Genomic DNA, 20,563 nt, shown 5'->3' with positions numbered 1-20,563 from the left:
GATTTCGGACACAACTTCAGTGTCGCTGCCAGCAGGATGACGACAGTGTCGCTGTCACTGTCAGCAGGATGTTGCCCTTTTCTTGCCTCAAGTCTTCCCAAACCTGCGCGCGCGCTCTCTCTCTTTCACTCGCACACTAAAATACTCTCTATCAATGTCACACACAGATTCTGTGTGTAAGTGGCTTCAGGATGAATTCCACTGTCTAGAGAGTTGCATGCTCATAGTAGCCAGAGGTTCACCTGTTGTTAACTGGATTAAGTTTGCTATGTATGTGATCGATAGGTAGCCTACTAGATTGTGTTAGGCCACACATTTTGTATGTTATATTACCAGGAACTATTTCTCACTGATTTCGTAGGTGAAACAACTTCCTTGATATCAGTAACTTGATCTGTTGTTCTATTTGCAGCAAGCCACGAATATCGTCTTACATTTACTGTGAGTTGTATAATAACTCTAAATTTAATGAAACCAATGTAGGACTTCCTTGTCACTTCTTTAATTCGAGCGTCGGAAGGCAATTGGTCTAGATCTGTCCAGATGAGACGTGATCTGAAGGACTATTGCCTGGCGCTGCTGTCAATCCGGTATGGGGCGGTCGATGTGAGCCTACCGGACCGCGCGAGGCACCGCAGCGCACGTCCGACACCGGAGGAGAACTTGATCGGCGTAGCTTTTTATCCTCTCCAGCTTGCTTTAGATTGTTCGTACTTCACCGGGGAATTAAAGGCAGTAATTTGTTTGCAAAGACATCTGTGTAATAATGCCGGACACCAAAAAATTCATGGAGAACCTGTCTGGAACAGGGATGTGCATTGGCGTCCTGACAAGTGGTGGAGATGCTCAAGGTATATATATTATTTTTTAACAAACATATCAGTATATCAAAGCTCGCAGTGGAAGACTGACTTATTTACAGCTATCGATTTAATCATTACACATCTATACAGAGCCCGTGTAAAAGATGTTAAAAGAGAAAGGTGACGCAGTCCCGGGCCTCTAAAATGACGCTCAAATGACTTTCATAGCGAGTCCGAAATATGTAGATTGTTTAGTTTTGGAACACGTCTTGAAATTGTAACATTTTCAAATTTTAAAATAGTCTCGCACTCGATGAGCGTCATGACAACGCGCAAACTTGGTGCGCTGTAGCGAGTTTCGCACCTGGAATTAAATATTTATGCGATTACATGACGCAGTATTTACATTTACATTACATTTAGTCATTTAGCAGACGCTTTTATCCAAAGCGACTTACAAATGATGTCAATGGAAGCAATCCAAAATAACAAAAGACCAATGATACAGTATAGGCTATAATACATGGAGCAATTGCAAGAGGGTGCTCGGGCCCTAGCAAGTGCTATAAAAAAGTCTCAGTTAGTTTAAAACGCATTACACGCAGCAAGGGCTTTTATATAATTTAATGAATAAAAAGAAAACAAATAGAATATAAAAAAGAATAGAGGAAGCTAGTGTTAGAGTGTCACGATGAATATATCAAGGTGAAGAATGTGTGCGCATGCCTACGTGATGGCAGGCAAGTATTAGCGCAAGACTGCCATTATGCCGTGATCACGTGGGAAAAAACCCGACGGCATCCAAGCGTGAGTGCGCGCGGGTTATAAAACGCCTGAATGCGCTTTTTAAAAGCACATCACCTGCCGCTTGTTTATTCTGTGGCGAGTGTTTCAGATTGAACTCGAGAGAGAACATAGGAGTGGCGTAATTCTCTGTGATGCAATGTCTGACTTTCTTCCTTTTCATTTCAGTTAACGGAAAGGTGTGGAGTTTTGCCTATTTACTGTTTGTTTATTCTTGAATGCGCCTGAACGTTTCCCAGAGCAGCAAGACCAATTATAGTTTTGTAAACATGCAGGATGCGCGCGCATCATGGTTGCAGAAAACCCGGGAGCGAAAAGCCTTTACGGATAGAGAATTACATGGATACAGTATAAAATTGTAAGGTTTAAAAAGATTGCCGATATTGATTAGATGTCCTTTTCAAAACGTTCTCTGAATTACAAGAGCTTGTCATTCAGCGATAAGCCCTGTTATTCAAATGAAATTGACGTTAGTTAGTGGGATATAGTCTTACATATCAGAAACAAGGATGACGTTTTTTTTTGTCTATAAAGAGTTATATAGATCAGTGGTGCGGAGACTATCTAATGGCAGAAAATGACGGTTTTCAACTGGAATAAAAGAATAGTAATAACAATAAAAAAATTGATTTTATATTTCAAAATTCTGACTTTATTCTCGCATTTCCGAGATTATAATCCAACATATAATAAGAAAAACAACTCGTCATCCTCTCTGTCCCCTCTGCTCTTCGTTTTTTTCTCAAAATTGACAAACTATTTTTGAGTTAAGTCGAGTCATAAAGTCTGAATTTGGATATATAAACTTGCATTTGCGAGGGAAAAAAAAGTAAGAATTGTGAGAATAAATAAATAAATTTTATGTAAAAATGTTAATAGTAAGGTTTGTAAGGCTAATACAATAGGCCTACATCATTGAACAGCAAATGTGAATATCATGTAGACCTATTGTTTAAATCAAATATTTGCTTTAAAAGTAGAGTAGCCTAATCATAGCAGTTTTCATCTAAAATATCTCCATTTAAACGTCAGCGTTTAGCTTCAAATGGCGTCTTTGACCACAGTATTCTATAGACCAACGCTACTTTTGCGTCATCGAAGGGTAACGCCCCTTTTTTGGGGAAAACAAACGGATTCCCCTGATACAGAACTCGCTTTAATTTCTTTATAGCATAAATGGCACAAGCATACACACTCTCTTTGCCGGCCGAGGACCGTGAGAGGTATATAAAGAAGCTACTGGATACGGTGTTTACAGAGGTGTCCCTTTGAAATGGTCGAAAACTGGATTAATGAACCCACGCAGTGGCCAAATATGGACATCTAACGTTACCATTATCTCGTGGAATCACCAAGTAGCCTATTTTTTGTCATTAACACACTCACAGTATGATAAACTAAACGATGAGGCCATGTCAAGAGGAGTCGGTGGTTTACTTGGATCATATTTCACTTGATTTAAGCTATTGACAGTTTTGTTGTAGTTAGAAATATGAAGCTGCTATAACGCTAACGTTACCTTGGCCAAGGCCAAACTGATTTTACGTTTGAAATATTCGCAGGCTATGACTAAACAATATATGTTTAAAATTGTGTCTGCCAGGCCTGTACACATCAGAAACAATGAAAAACAAAAGGTCCCTGGAGCAAGTTCTGTATCAGGAATCCGTTTGTTTTCCCCCAAAAATGGCGTTACCCTTCGATGACGCAAAAGTAGCGTTGATCTATACAAATTACTTGCATTCCGATCTTGACATCAAAAGGCACTATATATATACATATATATATATATATATATATATATATTTTTTTTTTTTCTCTCTCTCTTATTCCATGGATTTTACCCATTTACCTCCACTTGTTCCCAGTGCTTTTCTGCAACCACTATGCACGCGCATCTGCAAGTGACATAACTGTGACGTCTACTCTGAATTGGTCTATAGTTTTATGCTCAATAATTAATTAAATAGAAAGCGGATGAATTCGAACCACTTCTGTATTACACAGCTACTGCTAGAGTTTCCACTTTGGACCCTTTTTACCTTTTAGTTGGATTCTGGCTCTGATTGCACTATGTTTCCTAGCAACAGTTTCCAGGCAGCAGCCCTCCCATCACTATGGGTTAGGCTGGACATGACCTCAGGGGAACAGATGCTTGATTCAACTTGTCAGGTCGCAGCACTGTAGGGAACATTCTGAGGAGTGCCTCCACTTTCATTTATTAATTTTTCACATTCAAGATCCTAAAGATGATCTATTCTATACTATGGATTATACAATTAGAAAATTGCCATTTTTTCTCTCTTATTTTGTATTTCTTCATATAGGTATGAATGCTGCTGTGAGGGCAGTGGTCAGAATGGGAATCTATGTGGGAGCAAAGGTTTATTTCATCCATGAGGTGATTTTTCTCTTTTCTCAGATCTAAATTGCAGAAACCCATAATAATAAAACAATAATACAATGTATTAATTATGTCGTAGGACTCAAGGTCATACAACAATTTTAATGTAATTCTCTGACATGTTTTCAGGATATTGACATTAGGGAAACAGTATTATTTTCTGTGGATCTCAAACACCGTACTTGAAAGCTTGTGAGAGAAAAAGGTGTCCATTCTGTGGTTGCCTTGGTAAAAGGAAAATGATTCACCTTTTTGATGTTGCAATGATTGGTTCTTTGTCAGGGCTACCAGGGCATGGTAGATGGAGGTGACAACATCAAAGAAGCATCATGGGAAAGTGTTTCCAGTATGTTACAAGTGGTAAGCATATTGCTAAATTAAAGTCACTTCACTTTAGTCACTAAATAACACACAAAAATGAGCAACCATACAGAAGACGCATTGCAGGGTTGTTGCGTAGAGCTGCATGATTCTGGATATTGATTTAGATTTTTTTTTACATGATTCTCAATAGAGGTCATGATTCTCCTGTGGTTCTGAAGGAAAAACATTACACAAACTAAATAATTTACTAGAGGTTATGATAAAAAGCTAATAAATCCAGTCTAATTAAAATATTTATTCTTTAAAAAAACATTTTAAATCCCTCATAAACACTTCATCTCTTATTGAATGAATCTGTTTTTGAACAAATCTTTTGAATCAATGATTTAATGACAAAAAATTTTTAACAGTAGAACGGTATAGAAGATCTTTAGCTGAAACTGTGGTCTGTGGTAATTCATACATCTGTGGCTGCCTGCTATATGACTCTTGAATATATATTTGAATGAAAGAATCACTGTGCAAGAAACTACATTTTATTTCCAACATGATTACCTGTAAATCTGTTTCTTTTCCGCAAACTAGTTCATTTGAACTGTTTCAGTGAACTGGTCCAAATCAATAGTTTGTCATCATAATCACACAAGATGAAATGATTTGAAATGGGGATTACAAATTACAAATGATTATTTATTTAGATATTTTGCTATATCACAATGAAAGACATCAATTATTATATCTGAATTATATTTTCTTAATGCCACTGTGTATGTGTGCAGGGTGGCACTGTGATTGGCAGCGCCCGCTGTAAGGATTTTCGCACCCACGAGGGCCGTTTGCGTGCGGCTCTGAACCTGGTGCAGCGTGGCATCACTAACCTGTGTGTGATTGGTGGAGATGGCAGTTTGACCGGGGCTAATCTCTTCAGGGAGGAGTGGAGTGGACTGTTGGATGAGCTTGTCCAATCAGGTAGCAGAGTGGGAGGGGCTTATACATGGAATGAGGATTTGTGATTTGTAAGCATAGCTTAATATTCATTTTTATATTTATCCCCCAGGTGAAATAAGTGAAGAGGCTTCCCAGATTCATTCTGTACTGCATATCGTTGGGATGGTGGGCTCTATAGACAATGATTTCTGTGGGACAGATATGACCATTGGCACTGACTCAGCACTGCACAGGATCATAGAGGTGGTGGACGCCATAATGACCACGGCACAAAGGTACTGTATACTAAAAATGACAATACACAGAAAATCCTAGTGATAGAGATAGAGATATCTTTCAAAACATTAAAAAAAAATCATAATTATTCAAACTTTTGATTAGTAATGTAAATGCATTTTGAATATCAAAAACATTAGACATTTTGAATTGTTAAATCCTGTCATCAAAAAACATCATATAATGTTTGTCTTACAGCCATCAGAGGACCTTTGTGCTGGAGGTCATGGGAAGACACTGCGGGTAAGACCCTCGACTAGAAACATGCATTAAACTTAAAAATCAGCATTAAACAGTTTGTGTATGTGTGTGTAGGTATCTAGCATTAGTCAGTGCTCTTGCATGTGGAGCTGACTGGGTGCTGATTCCAGAAATGCCTCCCAATGATGGCTGGGAGGAACAGATGTGTCATAAACTATCAGAGGTAACTCACTCACACACATAAACATGCACACACAAGCCTACTGCTATGCTCAGATTAACTCTGATACAGAGGTTATTAACCTAAATAATTCAATTATTCAGATAAGTGACAGACAGTACTACTTTTATTAAATTTTTATTTTGTTTTTTACAAATTATTTCAAATTTAATAAATAAGTAAAATATTGTTATAATAGAAATGAATACAGAACATATAATAGGAAGTGCATGTGTTTGTGGTTGTCATTAATTAACGTTTTTGGTTCATTGGGATGATTCATTTAAATGAACTGGTTCAAAAAATATGATTCAGTGAATCCATTGAATCATCGTTCGGTTGTGTTCATGGAACTCTTTGTGCATCATTCTCTTTTTGTAGCAAAATAAACAATTAAATTAACAAAATGAATTAAACAATAATTTAGCGTTGTTTAATTAGTTTAGAATTTATTGAATTTTTAGTTTAATTAATAACTTAAGTTTGATGCTGTTAAGAATTGATTTCTTTATTGTTTTTGTGGCAGAAAAATGCTTCTCTTTTCAACTGAATTATGTAATCTGGTATTAAGACAATTTATTAGCTTACAGCTTTAATGTAGTTAGCTAGCTTATAGTGTAGTAAACCTTTTTTTAAAGAATAGCTTGATAATTCTCCTTCAAATTAAAAATAGATTGTGGTTTGGCTAGCATGAGTTTCCCAGGCTTCCCAAGAACACAGTCTCACAACACACTCATGCATACATTCGAATGCACACGCACAGCTTGTTTCAGTCCTCCAGTATTTGTCCCACAGAGCCGTTTGCGAGGTTCTCGTCTTAATATAATCATAGTGGCCGAGGGAGCCACAAACAGACTTGGAAACCCTATCAGCTCTAATGCAGTGAAGGATGTGAGTATTTCCTCCCTGTTCTCACCAGTATGTATGTGTGTATGGATGTGTGTGTGTGTGTGCATGCTTTTTTCCCCCCTTGTAGAATCGCGCTGATAAGAAACGGCTTAATATCATCATAGTAGCTGAAGGTGCAATTGACCAAAGCAACAAACCCATAACCACAGAACTTATAAAGGATGTGAGTAATGCACAACTACAGCCCATACAGCACATTCATGCAAAATGAGCTTAGAAATGACTCTTCTTACACTCAACAAATAAAAAACACGTGTATTGGATTTGAGTTTGGGTAGAAATTGTCTTATTGTATAAATGTGTGAGTTTCAATATTATACTTCCCTTCATTTACTGGACTGATTGTAACAGCCTTTAAGTTACACCGTGTCTACACCGGATACAACAATTGTCACACCACAACAGCTGAAGTCTGTCTACACTGTACACATCAAAGCGACCATTACAAATCATTTAGGTTTTGTGTCAGTACGTCTTAAATAGAACGAGGCAGCAGTTTACTGCCTGGGATTTATCATGTTTCGACAGGCCAGGTCCACTGTAGACAGCATCAATGATTATAATGGGTTCTATAATAATTTGTTGCATCCTGCCAGGTGTATGTACAGATTCTCTTACAGTAATCACGCCTGTGGTTATGTTTGCTGAGCTTGCTTTTAATAAACCCCTTAGAAATATTGCTTTGTTTATGCATCTGTGTTTTAATCCATGGTGGAATCCAGTTCAGTCCGACCTAAAAAATAGATCCATCTACACTACCGTTCAAAAGTTTGGGGTCTGAAAGATTAAATGAGTTTTTATTTTATTTTATATTTATATATATAATTGGCACTTTTATTCAGCAAGGAAGCTTTAAAATCAAAAGTGACAGTAAAGACATTTGCATTGTTACAGAAAAACTACGTTTCTAATAAATGCTGTTCTCTTCAGCTGTCTACTCAAGAATCCTGGTTTCCACAACAATATTAAGCAGTAAAAACTCTTTTCAACACCGATATTAATGAGAATGTTTTACTGAGCAGCAAATCATCATATGAGAATGGTTTCTATAGGATCATGTAGGAAATTCAGCTTTGCATCACAGAAATAAATTACATTCTAAAGTCTGTTTGAACCGGAAGTTTCTAGCGTGATTATTTCAGTGTAGTGATGTATTTCCATCTGAAATGGAATATTGAATAGAGGGTATGGTTTTATGTATGCACTTCTCTTCGCTGTCTCTCACATAGCAATCTAACATTTGGAGGGATGTGTTTAAGAATATTCTGCCAAGGCCATTAGAAAAGAAATGCCATTCCAGAGCGGAAGTAAATGTTTATTAAATGAAGATTATCAAGACAAACAATTCATTCCAGCAGATTAACTTGCACGTATTAATTGTTTACATCAATACTAGCAATGTGCGCTAGTAAAGTAAATCAAGTCTATTTTGATTTCATGCGGACTTTAAAGGGGGGGGGGGGGGGTGAAATGCTATTTCATGCATACTGAGTTTTTTACACTGTTAAAGAGTTGGATTCCCATGCTAAACATGGACAAAGTTTCAAAAATTAAGTTGTAGGTTTGAAGGAGTATTTTTGTTCCAAAAATACTCCTTCCGGATTGTCACAAGTTTCGGAAAGTTTTTTTCGAGTATGGCTCTGTGATCAAACTGCACTTTCCACATGTACAGCTTAAAAAGAAATAAAAAAGACGACAAAGTGGAACTTAGTCATTTTCCAAAACCACCAAGTAAATATATACAGTTTCAGTACATACCACATAGAGACGTCGTTGCTGATGCTGCTCTTGTTAAATTTCAGCCTCTGGATCTGATTCTGGATCATAAATATACGCTGAATCTGACTGTTAGCCATGGTTTGTTTTTCCTCACGGTAAAGTCACAGCTTTCAAACGCTCTCAACGCAAAAGCCTACTGGCGCTCGTGATTCTTTAGCTCCGCCCACACGTCACGCCTCCAGTCGGTCGTGTTTTTCCGGGAAAAATCGGTACAGACTATCTTTCTCTTATGAATATAATAAAACTAAAGACTTTTTGGAGTTATGAAGGATGCAGTACTACTCTATAGGTACTCAAGATTAACAGGATATTGAGTGAAAGCGAGCATTTCACCCCCCCTTTAACATTCAGCATATTTTGACTGAAAACCGTTATTTTCAATTGCAATAATATTTCACAATATTAGTTTTTTTACTTTAATTTAAATCAAATAAAAGCTGCCATGGTGAGCAAAAGTCTTACCAAAAAAACTTATCAACCCTAAACTTTTAAACAGTGGTGTATGTCTGCCATTAAACTTTTAAATTTGTGATCTTGTTTGAGAAACATCTGTATTTGATTTGAAGTGAAGATTGTGTGTTGACTCTCTACTGCAGCTGGTGGTGCGCTGTTTAGGGTTTGACACGCGGGTCACCATTCTGGGTCACGTCCAGAGAGGAGGAACACCCTCTGCCTTTGACCGGATTTTGGTATGGTCCTAACTGAATAAATCCCAACTGTATTTGCTTGAATTGGACAAGATCACTTTGACATGGTGTATTCAGATCTCTGTCTCGTCTCTTTTCCTCCGTAGGCGAGTCGTATGGGAGTGGAAGCCGTCCTGGCCCTGTTAGAAGCGTCTCCTGGTACTCCAGCATGTGTGGTGTCTCTGTGTGGGAACCAGGCTGTCAGGGTTCCTCTGATGGAGTGCGTTCAGATGGTGAGAAAGTACTGAATGGCTACTGAATGTCTTTTGGGTTTTAAAGTTTATGGTGAAGCTGATTAAATCTTGGAGCCGGGCCTAGTGGTTAGTTCACATGAGTTCCTGTTTCCTGTCTTCTTTCCACATCTATATCAGTAAAAGAGGTTAGAGGGGCAAACATAAATAAATAAATAAGCTTGATTGCATTTTTATTTCAGAGAATTGTCCTAAAACAATTTCCCCATTCTCAAATATATGTACAAATGTTAAATGTCAGTTTATAAAATATATTATCATATGAAGTAGAAACATTCAAAAATGGAACAATTTCATATATCTAGCCCCATACATATATGTATCTATTTTTGTACATATATGTCATGCAGACATATATTTACAATATATCCATCCTAAAACCCATTAGAAAAACATATTGTTTTATATATTACATTATTACATAATATTTGTATTTTATATTATACAAGATGTATGTACAATTAATATATATATATATTTTTTTGTCATATATAGTTGATACAAATAATAACAATATAAAAATCTTCATATAGATATGATTAACTTATGTTCATATACAGATTTTACTATGGAGTTTCTATGAGGTTTTTAGTTTTTGTATGTTACACACTTCTGTCTTTATCTACTCAGAGAATACTGGAGTTTTCAGTCTGTTTCTTTGTTGTATTGCAGACACAGGAGGTCCAGAAGGCCATGGATGAAAAGCAATTTGAAAAAGCTGTAAGGCTGCGTGGCAGGTAAACCACCGAGCAGATGTCAAAAGTAAAACTGTTCAGCCTAGTTTTTGTGCTTTTAACCCAACAGAAAATGTTTGAATGATTTTTAGATCCTTTCTCGTTTTTCTTTGGAAATTTTAGAAGTTTCGAAAACAACCTGAACACTTATAAACTCTTGTCTAATCACCAAATGGACTCTGAACTTCCACATGTAAGTGAAAATGACTTATAATTGTTTATAATATTGTGTATAACATATTTGCTCTGATTCTGCCTATTTCTGTGACACTGACAGCTCAATATCTTTATTTATTTTCTTTTGCGCGGATGAGGATGGAACACAGGAAAGCTGTTGTTGTATATGTACATGGAATCTAGGAATAGAATAGAATGGGTAGCACTTTATTTTACAGTCCTGTTCCTCGTGTACATACTATGTACTTATTATAGTAAGTACAATAACTATGTAATAATTAGTTACTAACCCTGAACCTACCCCTAAACCTAACTCTACCCCATGTAGTTACCTTGTATTACCAGAACTTTCTTAGATAAATACACTGTAAGTACACTATAAGTTAGGGGTGTAACGGTATGTGTATTCGTACCGGACCGTTTCGGTACAGGGCTTTCGGTACGGTGCACGTGTGTACCGAATGACCGAATGCAATATTTTGATTGCGGAACATAGGTACATTTTCGTGTTTCCAAACGAACATATTAAGTGGCGGAAGTCTCCGCGTTCAGCGCAAATCCCATGGCGTTTCTGCTGCGTGTCAGGAGCGTGGCGGCTGCCTCGTTTTTTCTGTGTCTTTACACACCAGAATCGTGCCCGACGCGGCACTGGCGTGCTGCTGCTTCTGTAGGTGACATAAAGGCCACGAGGCACTGACAGACCAGGATCTTGTCTTCACGACAACAATATCTATACTTCATGTTGAGCTTAAATATAAAGCCTACTGATAAAGGACACCGTCAACAGTATTGACGGCAAAATAGACTATGTTTGACTGGTGCAATATGCCAGTGTGTCACCGACCTAAGGTTTTCAAAAGGCATCACGCGAGTGTGAACATCACTACAACTAGGAAAAAAATGATTGTAATTCAAACGCAGCTGCCGTCGGCATTTAAACAGACTTTACACTTTGGAAAAGTTATATATATATTTAAAATATGAGCAGGCCTACAAGCTGGGATTGGTAATGCTGCACTGTAACCATAGTTATTTTATTTTTATTTTTCATTATATTTTATTATATGATATTGGTTTGAGACTGAGAGTATTTTTATTTAGTGGAGAACTTTGCAGCAGTATTTTATTTCTTATTCTTTTTTATTTTATATATATTTTATTAAAAAGTATTTAAAAAAAATTGTAAATAAATTGTTAAAAAAGTTTATAGTAATAAACAACCTGCAGTTTAATGTTTGCATTTATTTCCCTTACTGTACCGAAAATGAACCGAACCGTGACTTTAAAACCAAGGTATGTACCGAACCTTGATTTTTGCATACCATTACACCCCTACTATAAGTACATGTACGTACACGTACTGTAAAATAAAGTGCAACCATAGAATTGAATAGTGCTTTTTCACCTGATTGGGGTTTCTGTAGTTCCTTTTCCTGTTTATTTTCCTAATAAGCATTTGATTGATTTGTTCCACTTACAAAATATATTTTCCCCACCATGTTCAATTTTTCTACTTCAATGAAAGGTTCGATTTTTGTGAATTTTTTGAATGAAGGATGTGAGTGAAGGGAGACTGAATCATCTTTGTATAGTCATGATGTTTTCTGAAGTGATTTACTCACAAACACACAAACGCAGCTTAATCCAGGACTTTGTTCGATTAGACTCCAAATCGTTCTGCTTTATAAACATTGCACAAGTCTGACTCATTTTGAGAAGCAGGCCTAATTTCATGAATGACAGGATTCGGTCAGAGTTGAGTTTGATTTAGATGTTGTGTGATGTTGCTCTCTTTTCTTCTCTAGAGCTCATTTAATGTGGCTGTGTTGAATGTTGGGGCTCCTGCGGCTGGCATGAATGCAGCCGTGCGTTCGGCCGTCAGGGTCGGGATCACCGAAGGCCACACTATGTTTGCTGTTAGTGATGGATTTGAGGGATTCGTTAAGGGACAGGTAAATACAGCACTAACTAACAGACAATAATGTTTAATCTGTGTTTTTTTAATTATGGGTGTTGATGATGTTTTATCATTTATTTTTGATATTTTCCAAATACTTTTTATGTAGATATTTAATAGATTTAATCTTCTCCCAGACTTTCAACTTCAAAACAGGAAAAGCCATTCTTAAAATATTATAGAACATTTTAAGATATGATAATCTAAACAAAAGAGTGAAATAATTCTTTATTATATTTCAGAAAATTAGTTATATACAGCTTTTTATGTTTACAAACACTTTTACTACTAATAAAAGCTTTTTTAACATCAAGGGAAAGTCAGCATAATCAAAAACCAACATAAATAGCACTTGCCAACAGAATATGTTATTATTAATATTATAATAACTATCATTTATTGTGCAAAATTTCCAATCAAGTTGTAATTTAATTTTGACAAATTATACAAAATTGTTAAAATATTATGTGTATTTTATGAAATTAGCCCCATCAAGGAGTATGGCGTTTTATTCTAAAATTGTTTAAAATGTTTAATCTTGTCAAATACAATACATGATTAAGATGTGGTGGAAATGACATTAAATTGTTATAAATAATTTTTCTAAGAATCTGCTGGCAGGAGTCTGCATATGGACGTGTGTATGTAATTCAGTCCCTTCCCAAATGAGATAAAGAGTCATGATTACAGTAAGCCCATAATTCCATCCCACAATCCCCTGCTGCATTGTGCTCAATGCCATAATTAACCCTGCAGAATTACAGATCCATTATATTCCACGTTACTCTTTCAGAGGAAATGCTGCTAATGGTGATAATGCATCTTTGCCCTTCAAATGCTTGTTTAAGGCCTTTTCTTGCTTATTTGGAAAATTATATTTCATTGTATGTGTCTCCAGCAGATTCACAAATTTCTCTGTTGCTTTGTGTAAAAGATGAAAAGATGTAGAGATACTGAAATTAAAATTCAAGCAAATATCCCTCTCACCCCTACCCCCCAACCCCTGCTTTCTCTCTTAGATAAAAGAAATCAAGTGGGGTGATGTTGGGGGCTGGACAGGCCAGGGTGGGTCTCTTCTAGGAACAAAAAGGTATGATTATATTTCTAAAGGCCTTTTGTCAATGAAAAAAGACACTGATATTCCTGTATGCAGTTAATAAGATGCTTTCTGGTGCACTAAAATATCATTTTCAGAACTCTCCCAGCCAAGCACATTGATAAGATTGCAGAACAGATGAGCATTCACAACATCAACGCTTTACTGGTTATTGGAGGTTTCGAGGTATGTAATGTAATATATAATACATAATAATATATTTTGGTATATGTTTGGCTGTATAAAAAATCAGTAAAATAAGATTTTGATTCTATTTTTCTACTAAAAAACAAATCCATTCAACTCCTTTTCTCAGTGATAACACTGTTTTTATCATTTATTATTTATCATTTACAGGTGAAAGATTTTCTGTGTTTCTTTATTCCCAGATATACATTGGCTTGTAAAATATAGCACTTTAATTAATACTTAAGAGACACAACATCTCATTCTATTGGATTTTTTGTTATTTAAACAAAAAGTATCTTACAGTTTAATAAATAGATAAAAGTCTATGTAACATATACTACTAAAGTTTGGGGTTAGTAAGATTACAAAAAAAAGGGGTACATTAACCCCTTAACTGTCACTCACATTTTTAAAGATAGACTTGAATGTGCATGATACAAACCTACATTTTTATAATTCATGACTGAAAATATTTTGTTACATGATTTTGATGTACCATTTTCATGGTAATGCAATGTTTGAATTTAAAATGGGTTTCAAAGGATGTAGGTTTTTGGGGTGCATTCTTGCCATAAATTAATCTATTGCTTTTCCTACATATTTTTTGCCAAATAAGATTTGTAAAATATCTATTAAGGAGACTATTAGACCTTTCCAGCGATATATAGTTTGTCATTATTAGATATAGATTAAGTGAAGTAAATGTAGCCGTAGGCGTCCCATATACGGGACGGGGTGACAGTTAAGGGGTTTTTAAATTGGTCAAAAGTGACAAAGATTTCAAAATAAATATTATTCTTTTGTAATTTCTACTAACTGAATAATAAATGAAACATAAAGCAGAACAACATTTTTTTCAACATTGATAATAATAATAACAAGAAATGTTTCTTGAGCACAAAATCAGCATATGAAAATTATTTCTAAAAGATTATGTGACTCTGAAGACTGGAGTAAAGATGCTGAAAATTCAGCTTTGGATCACAGTAATTAATTATATTTTAAAATATATTAAAGTAGAAAATATTTATTTTAAATTTTAATTTCTGTATTACTTTCTGTATAAATGTAACCTTGGTGACCAAAAAAAATCTTACACACCCCAAACTTTTGAACTATAGTGTCAAACATCTTAAAGTGCAAGAATGTAACACATACACCAAGTAAAAATTCTTTATTAATTCTTACAGTACCTTGCTACCTTCATAATCAAAGTGGGCATGGCTCTCTGCCCCTCCTTCTCCTTAATATTACCCATAATTCTAGCCAGTGACCCATAAGACCTTGCTCTGACCGCAGGCTTATTTGGGGCTGATGGAGCTGCAAGCAGCTCGTTCCAAACACGCAGAGTTTTGTGTTCCCATGGTGATGGTCCCGGCCACTGTGTCCAACAATATCCCCGGCTCAGACCTGAGTATCGGGGCAGACACGGCCCTCAACGCCATCACGGACGTAAGACGGCACACACTTGTGCCACTCGAGTTTGTCTGTTTGCCACAAGCACGGTCCTGTTAGTGAGATACGCTGAAAGGTCAGGGGAGATGATGGCCAACCTCCCAGTCAGGAAACACACAGGTCAGACTAAAATACCTGAAGGTTAAACAACATTTTCTGGGTTGCAGTATGAGTCAACCTTAGGTAAATTTGCTGTTTGCCAGAGTGAGGTAGAGCTGCATTTTGTAGTTTAAGTAGAGCCGCATTTGGAAGGTGAGAGTGAGCTGTTTAATAGTTAAACAGGTCAATTTGTGCTTGGTAAGATGATGCAGTGTTAAGTATGTTTACATGTTCTGGTTCAATACATATAAATGCTTTATCTGACTAAGCATACACACTCTTAAAATCAAAGGTTCTTTATTTACATCTAAAACAATTCAGCCCTTCCATTGCACTAAAGGTTCTTTATAGTGGAAAAAAGTTATTTATATAAATAAAAAGTTCTTTCAACTAAGAAAAAAAATGGTTATTTTAAGAAATGTAAACTGAAAGTTTTTTCTTTGGAGAACTGAACTTCAAATTGTTCTTCTGTGACATTACTGCACAGACCCCTTTTTAAAACCTTTCGAAGACAACTAATGTGTGTTTAGGAGCAAAATGTTTAAAATGTTAATTTTTAGACTGGCCTGCCCCAGTGGACTTACAGAACTTGTCGATGTCTAGATGATTGAGATGGGTATTCAAATCAAATGCAATGCACAATGCTACAGTTGTAATAACGAAAGAGTGTAATATATAAGGAGCTAAACATTTGACAACTGTTTTATAAGAATAGAAATGTAAAAGAAAAGGCATTAATATCCAGTGATGCAAAATACTTCACTTTTTCATTGTATTTCATTGTATTGAAAAAAAAGCCTATTGTTAATACATAACTGAAGACAAGAAAAAACAATTATAAATAATATAAATATTATTTGCAAATAGTTCAAACTGAATACAATAAAGTCCAGTTGTTTTACTGTTTTACGTTTCCTTTTGTTCCCTTAATTACCTTTATATTCTGTAATTCCTTTAAATAAAAAGATCATTACTTATTTGGTTTGATCCACCCCAATGTTCATGACCTGGTTATGGCCAGTATTTAAATGGTTAAATACTTTTTGTGCATCTCTTCTGTCTTTCATGCCATGCACTTAACATTGAGGCAAACTATTTTAACTATGACATTTTAAACGGATTGCTTTTGTCCAGCTGAAACTTTTAAAGTGCATGTAAACATACTTTGTTCAGTAGGTTGACTCACAGTTCTCTAGAGTTTAGTATTGTAGCATGAAGTAGGTAGGATGAGATCTGTGTGTGTGATGGGGAGGTTGGTGGTCACTGCAGCCTGACTGATTCAGTGTGTCTGGAGACAAACGCATGTGGTCACACAGCACAACCTGTCACCCAGTTTCACACCTGACTCTATAACTGTGTGTTTGTACCCTTTGTGTGTGTTTATATAGCGAGCCTGGTTCAACACAAGGTGTTTATCATCACAACATAGCATATTCATTCTGAGATCAAAATTGCAACATATAATTGCATTTTATGTTTGATTTATAATGCATGTTATGCGGAAACAGTCTCATGTAATTTTATAAAATTGTATTAATTTATTATTAATCTTTTGCCCTTTGAGCTCAGTTCTATATATATATATACTGTAAATACTCTGAACAAACAAACATGTAAATTAAAGGGAAAATGTAAATTGGGAATTAATTTTAAAGTTCAAATGCATGAAACATATTCTGTCCATAGACATTAAGTCAAATCAAATGTAACTGCAACTAATGGCATGATGTGTTGGGCCAGGCCTGGTGTCTTGTGTGTTTCTGTCTGCATGTGTGTCTTGATGTGGTGTTTAGGGTCTGGTTGTGCTGCAGGTTAGTCTGGTTGTGCAGGTGTATTCAGTTTGTCGCACTTTTCGGTTGGTCGGTTTGTTTATTTCCAAATCATCTAAATAACTTGCGTCAGCCATTGTTTAGCCAATGCCACGCCCATGTCACGAGTTGGAGTTCCATCTGGTGGTCAACTTTATATTCCATCTGGTCGTCTTGAGCAGACCGGGAACAATTTTACCCCTCAAAACAACCAGAAAGGACAATGTATTCCATCCTATTAAGAGTACACTAGTGAGAGAATAAGTGAGCAGTTTTCCTAATGCATGTGCACTGCTGCAGGCCTTTGAGAGTTTGCTGCAGCTGGTCGATGCCCGCAGCAGGTATGAGGAGTTCTGCGTGCCCATGTGCATGCTGCCCGCCACCATCAGTAATAATGTGTCCGGCACTGACCTCAGCATTGGCGCTGACACTTCCCTCAATGCCATAGTGGAGGTAAGACGCACCACCCTCAGTCAGAATGATAGATGTTACGATGATGATCAGCACACCGGTGAGATGGAAAGAGAATTTGTCAGATTGCATCTTTAAAGGTGCCCTATGTTGTTTTTGGTTAAATGAGTTGAAAATGTACTCACCTTCAGGCCATCCAAGATGCTGAAGATTTTGTCTCTTCATCTGAGCAGATTTGGAGAAATTTTGCATTTGCATCACTTGCACACCAGTAGATCCTCTGCAGTGAATGGGTGCCGCCAGAATGAGAGTCCAAACAGCTGATAAAAGCATCACAATAATCCACAAGTAATCCACACCACTCCAGTCCATCAATGAATGTCTTGTGAAGTGAAAAGCTGTGTGTTTGAAATAAAGAAATACATTATTAAGATGTTTTTAACTTAAAACCACTGGTTTCATATTAAATATCCTCTCTCTGTAATATTGCTTCCTCCAGTGAAAAAGTAATCTAGTCTGATTCAGGAGAGAAATATGCACAGAACTATTGCTGTTTGCAAGCAAAAATGCAATGTTTATTGATGGACTCAAGTCTTGTGGATTATTGTGATTTATTTATCAACTGTCTGGACTCTCATTCTGATGGCACCCATTCACTGCATAGAATCCATTGGTGACCAAGTGATGTATTGCTAATTTTCTAAATCTAAATCACACACAGAATGTTTTTTCTTCTATCCTGATATATATACCATGAGATAAACAGCTTTAGATGTGAGTTTATTATGTGTGGTTATATAGCATACCGAACTGCATTTGTCCACTACAAGAACAGATTTATGTGCTGATCTGAAATGTTCGTATATTTTCCTAAGTTGCACTGCAAACATGGATCATCAAAAATAAAGGAACTGCACCCAAATTGAGTTGAAACCACATGCATGTCCTCTATAGTTGTAGCTACACTGTGTCTTGTGCTTGCATGTGACGTCTTGCACACAGGTCCAAAATTAACTCTCAACAAGCGCCAGCTGTGAGTAAAACATGCAAAATTATAGATGGTGCAAGTTAAATTAATAATAATTTGAATACTTGCTGTAGTCACATGTATAATTAAAAAAAAAACTTTACTGTAATAAAGTACATCTTCCATTACTTTTGTGACTGCTATCATGTAAATGGCACAGGGACAAAATTATAAGGGGGGGGGGGGTGATTCATTGAAATAATATTTAATATATATTAAATTACTTAATTAAATATTATTTAAAGGCCATTATGAAATATTGAAAAATATATTTTATTTGTTTCAAAAAAGTTACTAATGTATCTAATATATATATATATATAAATTATTCACCCACCATTGACCAGTTAATTTTGGACCATGCTTCTATACCGATGTTATAAACTTGTGTAATATCCTATATGTCTGAGTGTTTACGGTTGTGTCAGAACTGCACTGGCTAAGTTGTTATGTTTAAGTCTTTACCTATTAAAATGTGTGTCAGACGTGCGATCGTATAAAGCAGTCGGCCAGTGGAACCAAGCGGCGCGTGTTCATTATTGAGACGATGGGTGGTTACTGTGGTTACCTGGCGACGGTGGGTGCCCTGGCGGCTGGAGCAGATGCAGCCTACATCTATGAAGAGCCGTTTGACATCCGAGACCTACAGGTGAGAGACACTGTACCTTACTATTATATATATAATAGTATATATGTATGTACGTTTAGTTTGCATTGTACACCTGCAGTGTAACTTTGTGGAATGGACAAGGTTATTGAATATAGCTCTGTCCTACTGAATATAGCTCTGCATTTATATATAGAATCATCTTGTGATCTACACTGGCAAACACATCACTAACAATTTTTTTTTTTTTCAAAACTAAAACAAAACGGTGACTGAAATTATGTGTAATTATGTAAAAAAAAAAAAAATGTTTTTTTTCCCCATAATTTGCATTGAACATGTATGTTTGAAATATCACAAAATAGCCATTTATGCTAACCATGGCTGGATTTATTTGATAAAAAATGAAGTAAAATCAGTAATGTTCTGAAATATTATTACCATTTAAAATTATTTTATGCTTTCTAATTTTCTATTGTAATATATTTTCAAATGTAATTTTTGTAACTCAGCATCATTACTCCAGTCTTCAGTGTCAAATGATCCTTCAGAAATCATTTGAATATGCTGATTTGCTGCTGAAGAAACATTTCTTAATTTTATCAGTGTTGGAAAAAGTTGTGCTGCATATTTTTGTGTAAATAATGATGCATTTTCAGGATTCTTTGATCAATGGAAAGGTTAAAACGACTGTATTTTTTTGTATTCTTTTATAAAGTCTTTTCTTTAGTCACTTTTGATCAATTGAACACAACTTTGCTGAATAAGTATGATTTTTCCCACCCCAAAAAATTACATATAGCTAAGTAAGCAGTGTGGTAGTATTTCATTCAGTAGCCAAAGCAGAATCAATTATTCTTGAGGATAAGAGGTCAAGTCTGCCTTCTTCTGTCAAACACAGGCTTTACAGTGTACCCTTCTTCATGTCCTCTGTCTGCTCCGTCCCAACACGCAGGCAGGAATATTTAGCAGTGTGTAATATTTAAGGAAAGAGAGAGAGAACATCAGCGTCATGCTGAGTTTTTATGAGTGCTCTATTTTTTCAGTCTAACGTCGAACATTTAACTGAGAAGATGAAGACCAGCATCCAGAGAGGTTTAGTAATCAGGTATGATCTAGATATCCTACATAGAGCATCAATACACTGGGTTCATTCATGTGCATCATTGTAGTCTTGTATGTGTGTGTGTTTTACAGGAATGAGAACTCCAGTGAGAACTACACCACTGACTTCATCTACCAGCTGTACAGTGAAGAGGGCAAAGGAGTCTTTGACTGCAGGAAGAACGTCCTGGGACACATGCAGCAGGTACACACACACACACACACACACACACACACTCAAATGCAGTTGTGAACGTGATCAGAATGTTGTTCATCTGCCGTATTGTGATGTTT

The 20,563-nt window shown here is 36.1% G+C and overlaps 1 protein-coding gene across 3 annotated transcripts in view; it reads left to right on the top strand.

The window, feature by feature from the left end:
* Positions 1–596: 596 nt before the first annotated feature.
* Positions 597–20,563, top strand: part of LOC127935404 (ATP-dependent 6-phosphofructokinase, platelet type) — a 29,266-nt gene continuing 9,299 nt past the window's right edge. Inside the window, exons 1-20 of one of the 3 annotated variants that reach the window (XM_052533250.1) lie at positions 597–851; positions 3,935–4,008; positions 4,294–4,371; positions 5,115–5,304; positions 5,393–5,558; positions 5,758–5,802; positions 5,875–5,983; positions 6,957–7,052; positions 9,265–9,357; positions 9,462–9,587; positions 10,278–10,342; positions 10,463–10,532; positions 12,322–12,468; positions 13,493–13,563; positions 13,668–13,755; positions 15,058–15,210; positions 17,421–17,573; positions 19,043–19,207; positions 20,212–20,273; positions 20,363–20,474. In XM_052533250.1, the coding sequence (XP_052389210.1) occupies positions 767–851; positions 3,935–4,008; positions 4,294–4,371; positions 5,115–5,304; positions 5,393–5,558; positions 5,758–5,802; positions 5,875–5,983; positions 6,957–7,052; positions 9,265–9,357; positions 9,462–9,587; positions 10,278–10,342; positions 10,463–10,532; positions 12,322–12,468; positions 13,493–13,563; positions 13,668–13,755; positions 15,058–15,210; positions 17,421–17,573; positions 19,043–19,207; positions 20,212–20,273; positions 20,363–20,474 (2,148 nt within the window). In that variant the 5' untranslated portion in view covers positions 597–766. The remainder of the gene's footprint in view (positions 852–3,934; positions 4,009–4,293; positions 4,372–5,114; positions 5,305–5,392; positions 5,559–5,757; positions 5,803–5,874; positions 5,984–6,956; positions 7,053–9,264; positions 9,358–9,461; positions 9,588–10,277; positions 10,343–10,462; positions 10,533–12,321; positions 12,469–13,492; positions 13,564–13,667; positions 13,756–15,057; positions 15,211–17,420; positions 17,574–19,042; positions 19,208–20,211; positions 20,274–20,362; positions 20,475–20,563) is intronic. The other 2 variants (XM_052533242.1, XM_052533234.1) reach the window with 2 other exon arrangements.

The sequence above is a fragment of the Carassius gibelio genome, chromosome A2 (genome assembly GCF_023724105.1).
Source record: "Carassius gibelio isolate Cgi1373 ecotype wild population from Czech Republic chromosome A2, carGib1.2-hapl.c, whole genome shotgun sequence".
NCBI lineage: Eukaryota > Metazoa > Chordata > Actinopteri > Cypriniformes > Cyprinidae > Carassius > Carassius gibelio.
This window is presented reverse-complemented; position numbering and strand designations above follow the sequence as displayed.